The sequence below is a fragment of the Monopterus albus genome, unplaced genomic scaffold, assembly GCF_001952655.1.
Source record: "Monopterus albus unplaced genomic scaffold, M_albus_1.0 scaffold47.1, whole genome shotgun sequence".
Lineage (NCBI taxonomy): Eukaryota > Metazoa > Chordata > Actinopteri > Synbranchiformes > Synbranchidae > Monopterus > Monopterus albus.
The window spans coordinates 1,848,007-1,856,888 of NW_018127927.1; the positions used below are offsets into that span (position 1 = coordinate 1,848,007).

At 40.0% G+C, this 8,882-nt stretch overlaps 1 protein-coding gene across 4 annotated transcripts in view; it reads right to left on the bottom strand.

Annotated features, from left to right (window-relative positions):
• Positions 1-8,882, bottom strand: part of LOC109960443 (neuroligin-2-like) — a 73,084-nt gene that overhangs the window by 15,669 nt on the left and 48,533 nt on the right. For all 4 annotated transcript variants that reach the window (XM_020600551.1, XM_020600554.1, XM_020600553.1 and 1 more), the window contains exon 4: positions 4,764-4,913. In XM_020600551.1, coding sequence (XP_020456207.1) covers positions 4,764-4,913 — 150 coding nt within the window. The remainder of the gene's footprint in view (positions 1-4,763; positions 4,914-8,882) is intronic.

Genomic DNA, 8,882 nt, shown 5'->3' on the forward strand with positions numbered 1-8,882 from the left:
TCAGTGTCACTGTATTTCTTACCTTACTTATCTCACTCAAATTTTATTTCCATGCCCATTCAAATCGCACCAAGCTGTGCAATAAAACCAGGCTATTGTGCAAATATGTAAAGCAATGCTTCAAATTTCACATCGGTGAAGAGATGTTTCAAAGCTTTGCAAAGAAAGTTTCATTTCAGAAAGAACCCGTCATTCACGAAAATCACAGGCAGTAACAATTAAAAAACTGATCACATTAAATGAATTAAAACCCTTCAAACAGTGCCTTGTTTGCAGATAGAATCTTTAATCACTACTGACAGAGACATAAGCTGTTTTAATTAATGAAATATACTCGTTAATCATCGCCAATACACATATCCATTCACCTCTTTGTGTGATAGTACCATAACTCTTAGCAAAGTAGTACATTTATATTTCAATGTGGATATTATTCCAGCCATTCCTATTCACTGTCTACACTAGAGGATATTGGCGAGTCATATTATGGTAACTGCAGAGTAGGGTTTAGACTGTTAGCATGAATGATAGCATTTTTGTATTCATCGTATTTGAGCAGATTATCATTGTTTAGTCCGTTCGGCTTGTTACACATTTGAAAATCAAAGCACTGTCTTAAACCCAAATAATGCCTTGAGCATGGTTTACAAACCTTTCAAAATCAGTTTTCAACCAAGAAATCCTCTAAATTAGGGGTTTTCAAAGTTCATTACTGAAATGCACAGCCCACATTAGAGATAAAATATTAAATGTACTCTGGCCTGTCTGTTATTAAAGGAAACAAATCATGCACTCATTATAATTAATATTTTAAATATAATTTAACTCTACACCATATAATTTGTGGGCCCAGCACCTTGGCTTGCGCATGAATCTCGTCACAACAGGAATGTCAGTGAGGCAAAATGATCACCATCACAATCAATGCACAGGCTGGCAAAGTATTAGGAAAGACATGTTCCTCCTTGCTCACAGAGTAGGAAGATCATAGTTCTGTGCCGGCCTGGGAGTGGGAGGTGTGCTTCATTTGTATTTAGGGACAGCTGAGTTGTGAGAAGGCAGAAAGCTGAAATTAATTGACAGCAAAATCTGTGCTCACTATGTCACATTTAAAGGGGTGTTTTTGTTAACAATGGGCCACACAATTCAAAATGACTTCCAAGGCTAACTGAGCTGAGTCGTATTTATGAGTGGGCTGACATTGTTTGTCCTGATTTTCCTAAAAAGTTTTCCATGTGTATGGGCTTGTAAAATTCTACAATTATGAGTAAAAACAGTGGTACAAACAATACAGTGCTATTGAACTGTGTACAACCAATAATAAATGGTAGTAATAAGCCTTTAAACAAAGTATTAATTAATGTGAAGAGGATTATTTATGGTAAATTTTCGTTTGGTTTGGTTTGGTACAAATGTAATACAAAACATTTTAAGATTCACTACCCATTTTCAACAATGCCACATGAATTTCTGTGGTTTTATATATGTCTTTTTGACTACATCCCCTTGTAATATGAGTTAGTTTTGTGTAAAATGTGAAGTGGTATAATGTATAGTTCTATAAAAGTGCTTAAGTGCAACTTTGTTTGTAGTCCAATAAGCAAGGCTTCAACCTTAAAGCTGGAGTTATCTGCTCTGCCCCAAATGGCAGACACAAAGTTATTTTATGGACACCAAAATAGAGACTAAATATTGGACTTATTTTGGTCAGGTGGCCATTAACATGACTTCAAATGAATGCTAGTGTTCCTTTGTAGCTCCTGGATATGTACTTATTAAAGCCAATTCTGCCTCAGGGTTGAGTAGATGAATGCTGATTAAAGTGAATGTTATTGTGTAAAAGGCAACAGTTTTGCTGACATGTTCACCATATCAACATTTATGGTGATAATATATCAGTGTTGTTTTTACACCTTGTTGTGCTGGCTCCCAAGTAGACAAAAAGTCAAATAAATACATGGCAAATACAGAATTTTTGGAGGCAGCTTGAGCAAAACATTGCACATTTTCATAATATTGCAAGTAAAATCAGTTTATTTTGACCTTTTCTGAGACAAACTCATGAGTAACTGAGTTCTAAGAGTCACACTAATTTTGAATTAATAACTCAAGTTTATTCACTGGTTAATAAAAGTGGTGGTAATACTGTGAAGTAGGTTGCTCTTACTGTACTTGAAATCAAAAGGCTGAGACTAGGTAGAAAGTGCCGAGAAACATTTCCAGAAGAGGCATTTCATCTCTCTTCCTGAGGTGAAAAATATTCTCACTCTCACAGCCCACCATGGTGGGCCTTTCCCCAGAGTTCATTAATTTGTTAATTAGTTAATTAGTCTGAACAGATGGCTATGCAACACAAATAAGAAGGCTAAGTGGGCCTGGAGCAGGAGGAAGGTAGGAGAAGGGGAGCAGAGCAGCAATCTGAAATCTCAGCTGTCACCAAACCTCTAAACTAGACTCTGTGCAGCAGACATTTTCTCCTCATTCACCCATTTTATTCTATGAGTGGACATATCCTAAATTTATGAGAAAATTACAAAAACTATATATTTGGAAAATGAAGTGTATGTTTTGCAATGGGATTAAACTGTATGCAAAATGCTGTGGTTATGCAGAAGCATTTATTTGAATGAATACTTTGCATCAATGCAGATTTAAAAAAGCATAGGATGGTTTATTTTTGGACTATTCCCTACTCCTTCCTACAATTTTCTTTTCCCTCATTGTCTCTCTGTGATTCTCCTTCTCTCATCTGTCTCTATTTCCTGCTCCCATTTTTTCCTTATTCCTGACTATCCCTCTCTTAAAGGTGCAGGCACTATATGAAATGAGGTTGGCATATGTGGGCTTCTGCGTATTAGTACAGGATAATACTACAGAGCAGAACATACAAATATTACAATATGGTATGTTTGTGTTCCTCTCTTGACTCATATGCACAATAGAGTGATATTAAAAATTGAGATGGACTGCATTATTCATATATATGTTTTAGGCAACAGCTCGCAACTAAATAGCACAAACATGTTCATGTGCACAAGAAGATACTGGGGGATCACAGAGAAACATGTATGTTTATGCTAAACTCACACAAACACACACACACACACACACACACACACACACACACACACACACACAAGGATAATCATCTTAGTACAGTAACAGTGAGCAGGCATTCACCCACCTACCAAAATTTTCAACAATGTTAAAGGAATTGAGGACACTGCGTCATCCCTCATTATCAGCCAGCAGGATCTCTCTCCACCTCAAATGTGGTTTAATGATTGTGTTTGGAGTTGCAGGGTAATAAAGATGCTGTAGCGCATGAGTGCACATCTCCAAACATTGGCCAGGTTTGAAAACAAGGTCAGGTACATCCAATGTGTAAAAAGAAGGAAGCAAAGACACCACTGACAAGGCGTTTGCATCACTGTGTAATTTAATACCACATTTAACAAACCAGATTTCAAATCGTGAACTGAATCTCACACTCAACCTGTTAAGAGTCATGATTTGTCTGACGGATGTGAAAAGCCCACATAAGGAGCCAAAATCGAACTTGCAGACAAAGCAGCAGGTTCAGGTCCTCATTTCCCTAACTCTCAGTATGCCCTTGTCCCTATGCCTCTCCACTGGCACTGTCAATAATGGTCTGGATCATATTGCCCTCTGCTAATACGTGTCTCAACTCTTGGATGGCATCCTAAACTACTCCCATTTCTCTGTTTGTCATTATTCTGATATGTTGAAACAGGCATGATGCAATAAACAAGATCTGATTACCCAACCTGGCAACTGCACTGACTGACACAGACAGTCTGTGTGCAAATACATCCAAAAGATGATGCTGAATGTAAATTCTTGACTCTACTGATACCCAGCAGTACAAGGGCTGGGTATACACACACACACACACACACACATACACAGCTCAGCCCACTCTCACAGGCCATGAGAGCACTGTAAAGCTCCAACAGAATGGACAACTAGAATACCCCTTGATCCAAAAATACACTGAAAAAAATAGCCACTAATTTAATTTGGGTGCAGGAGTTCATCTTAATACAGTACAATTAATTAATCAAAAAATGTAATTTTCAGGCTAGGTGAACACAGTACATACACCTGTTTGTGCTTTGCTGTGAAATCCCTGCTGAGCAAAAATAACATTCAGAACAGATAATGCTATGGTCAGAGCAACTTTAGTAACAGAAATGATTAACCAGACCTCACAGTGCATGATTTCAACACTGAAAACACTTCATCTCTGCACACACAAAAGCTTGTACATACACATTTTCAAGCCCCTTAACATCAATACATTATAGTCTAATGCAGTCTTTATTTTAAGGTGTGTTTTCAACTTTTGTTACCTGACCAGAACCCTGACATTTTGGGAGCTTCAGGGTCCTGCGCAGTATCTTAGCTGTTCCTAGGACTGCGCTCTTCTGGAAAGAGATCTCAGATATTGTTCCTGGGATCTGTTGGAGCCACTCTCTCAGTTTGGGGGTCAATTTTTATATATAATTTGTTTAGTTTTTTTCCCCAAATGTCATTCACATTTAAAACAAACATAAATAAAGACATCAAGGGATTTGTGGACTGTATCACCATTTATGCAAGTTTTCTTTTTGATATCTGATACACAGAGACTTAAGTCAGAGTGAGGTGACACATGTCAAACAAAGTTTGTAAGTTTACATTACACTGCATCCACTGCCTGATAACACCAGGAAATACAGTATGTGGCACAGCAAACTCACCAAGCACACCTAGCCGATAGTTCATGGTGACGACAATGACATTTCCATAAGCAGCAAGGACGCTGCCATCAAACATGTTCCCTGAGCCCTCCATGTAGGAGCCTCCGTGGATGAACAGCATCACAGGCTTCTTACGACGATCCCGAACATCTGCACAACACAAACAAACAGAGGTGTTCTTCTTATTCTTATATTCTTATGTTTATTTATTGTTTGGCAAAATTCTTCAGTTCCTGCTGTGCTGACAAGCAACAGGCAGCCTACCCCGTTTAATCTGACAGCCCTAGATTTTTATAACTGCAGCAATCTAAGTAAATGAAACATTTTCTAACCTCTGACAGACCAATGATTCACAAGGAAAAAATGAGATGACGACAGTAAGTATGAAACATGTTCAGCAAACTGCCTTTTATGTCTGCCCCACTGGGCTTATTCTCCATATGTTTCTCTGTGATGTCTGCTTCCCCTGTCCACTACATTCCCAAACTGTCGTTCTCCTCCATGTGGGGAGCAAATGGTTCAGCCGGTTCTGATGCCCTGTCTGTTATTGGTGTCTTTATACCCATCAGTGTGTTGCCATGGTTCATTCTGTCAGCGCCTGTGCTGCCCCCACCCCCCACCTCTTACGTCGTCTGTGGTATAATCTGAGTGTCGGTGGATAAGGCTGCCTAGTTAGGCAGAGCGTCTGCACTGTGCAGGGCTTGTGTGAAAACCAGACCAAGTGGAAACATAAATAACAGCCATAGCATCTGTTTACCCTGATGAGCTTCAGCACTCAGAGATGGGGGAGACAGAGAGATAGGAGGAGAGAAAGAGTGAAAAAGGGGGGTAAAACTGAGAGGGGAAGGAGCTGAAAATAGGACAGTGTGAGATAACTGATGGGGGTTGAGATAAAGATGGAAGCTTTATACCAAAAAAACACAGGAGCAAAAAAAAAAATTAATAAAAAAGAAAGCCTTACATAGGGAGGTGCACTAATGAACACTCACATTCACACAAGATTCGCAATTAATTCATACAGACACACGCACACACAAACTCTTGCATAGGCAGCTGCGATGTTGAGTCACTATGGTAACTGCTTCTCGCTAATAGAATTGCACCAGCCATTCCATTGCACCGACTCACTGAATGCCTGTTGCCGTGGTAACAAATTCTACTCACGTATTTGCACACCCGCCTGCATCACCACCTGAATCTCAGGTTACACATGCACTTGGGTGTGTCACTCACATTTGTGCACACACACACACACACACAAGTGAACACAGAAAAAAGGCACATATGGCTTCACACATGCAAGTATCTTTTAGGCATCACACCTATGACATAAGCAGACAGGCTAAAAATACAAATTTTCAGTCATATGCTCTGACACGCTGCTCTTTTTCTTCTCTTCTCTGGTGTACTCTGAACCTCGGCTGATTTCCCAGGGGATATGTAAACAAGTTCAATTATACTGGCACTACCAGGACAGTAAGAGGAGTGACATCAGCAGGCTGTCGTCAGCCTGCTCTCACAGCAACACTAAGTCATAATTTAACAATAAGAACAATAATGTCTTAGAGATGCCATTTTAAAGGCCCAGTTTGTTTTTTGTTTTTTATTTAGTGAAATTAAAATCTGATATCTTTTCTCCAAAACAAACTGAAATGACTTTTTTTTCCACTTTAGTTTTTTTTTATAGTCATACTTTGAATAAAAGACAGTAAAACGTTTTTCTTAATTCAAAACCACAGACCAAAATGGAAAAAAAAGCTAAAGCTGAAATATTTGCTAAACCTAATCAAGGCTAGGACTAAGCCAAAAAGAAAAAAAAGTAATGGAAATAAAATCCATTCATTTTGGAATAAAAGATAAAAAGCTCATGCATACCTACAATGATTTAATGAAAGGTAGGGATAGGGAAATGTTCCAAGTGGCATAAAGGAAGAAAGCTTCCACACTATCTCATTACTTGTATGCACTTTATTTTAACAACATTTTTGAGGGCTTTAAACTTTCATCAGGAGAGCTTTAAGAGAACATTTGTCTCCTTTATATTATCCAAAAAAAGGACACATGCATGATACTATAGGTATTTTAGTGAGAATATAGGCATGTGTACTGCTAGGTACCCTTTGGTGATAATACCAAACTGAACACTGTTACGAAGTACAAAAAAAAGAAAGAAAAGAAACTATTCAGAAAAGATGGAACCAGAGCAGAGAAGTGATTGTAGTGTACTGTTGCAGGGTGAAAGTGTTCACTCAGTCCATATCCAAGGCCTATATGCTCAACAAGGAGCTCAATGTCTCTTCTGCCTGCCTCTGAAACACTGGCACATTATTCACTCCTCTCCTTACCTGATCTACCCTCCATACCCACCTCTCTGCTTCACAGAGTAACATCTTATTTCCCAGTAGAAACTACCTGCTTTCTACTTTTCTATTCCTTTGGTCCTTCGTTGATCCTCATTCATTTTCTTACTTAAATCTCAACTGATTTGGAAGTTTTTAGCCTGACTCAGCACTTGAATACACAAGCGGTGCAGCTTATAAGATAACAGCAGTGAAGTTAACAGTGTTTTGGAAACCTGTCTCCAATCCATACCTGAGCAATTAAGTCAGGAACTCAATTCTACCCCAACCTTCCTGATCCTGTCAAGATCCATCAGGTGTCAACATAAATGTCAGGCTCTAACAGTCTCCTCCTCATCCACAGTTTCACTCTCTCTTTCTCCACATCTTTCTCACTTTCAATCTTCTATAAATATCATTTCCTCATGCACTTGTCTTCATTATGACTATTTTTTTCCTTTCTTTCGCTCTCACTGCCCTCCCCTGTGCTCTGGCAGAGCTCAGCTTTTCCTTTTTCTTTCATTCCTATTCTATCATTCAGCCCCTTTCTTCAACAATCCTGCATGAATCTTTCCATCTGTTTTCGCTGTTAAGAAACCACACAATTGGATTAGCTACATCTGTCTCTTTTTAAACCATAGTAATTAGAGATGCAAGGGAGATGGAATTCAATACCCAAATAGCACAGAGCCCAAAATACAAACACACACACACACATTTGTTGTCATTCCTCATGGGGACATTACATTGACTTACATTAATTTCCTGGAGACTTACCCTAACCTTAACCATAACCAGGACTGGCCTAACCTCCAGTTAAGTGTTCATCCTAAAATTCGGTGATGTACCTGGTGAGAACCATCTGGTCCCCACCATAATGTGAGTGTGTAAACAGGTTTCTGTCCTCACATTGTGAATACCAGGCACACACACACACAAATTAAATCACATGCACTAAAACATACAGTAGATTTACACATGTACAGTGGAAGTGCAGATGGAAATGTCAGGCAGTCTATGTGCACACAATGCTGTGTAATATACAGCAAGCCTGGGCACATGTACAGAAACCAGTGCACAAGCTGTCTGCATAGATTTTGGCTGCATCAGTAAAGAGTAGTGAGAGCATCTCCCTTTGACTGCAGTGAACCTGAAAATGTACAGCAACAGCAGAAACATGCAGAAACCCTCCACTTTACTGTTCTTTAAAAATGAAGGACTGGAGACAGCTCAGTAATGTTCTCAGCGACAATAGTTTAGTATTCCATAAAGAATTTTGTACAGGAATAAAAGTGCTTCTGCAGTAATGCAGTCGATGTACCGGCCCGTCGTGGTGAAGAAGGAGCTGAGCTGTAAGGTGAAGCTCTCGATTTACTGGTCAATCTACGTTCCGACTCTCACCTATGGTCATGAACTTTGGGTCATGACCGAAAGGGCAAGATCCCGGATACAGGCAGCCGAAATGAGCTTCCTTCCCTTAGAGATAGGGTGAGGAGCTCAGTTACCCGGGAGGAGCTCAGAGTAGAACCGCTGCTCCTCCACATCGAGAGGAGCCAGCTGAGGTGGCTTGGGCATCTGTTTCGGATGCCTCCTGGGCGCCTTCCTAGGGAGGTGTTCCGGGCATGTCCCACCGGGAGGAGGCCCCGGGGAAGACCCAGGACACGCTGGAGGGACTATGTCTCTCGGCTGGCCTGGGAACGCCTCGGCATCCCCCCGGAGGAGCTGGAGAAAGTGTCTGGAGAGAGGGAAGTCTGGGCATCTTTGCTTAGACTGCTGCCCC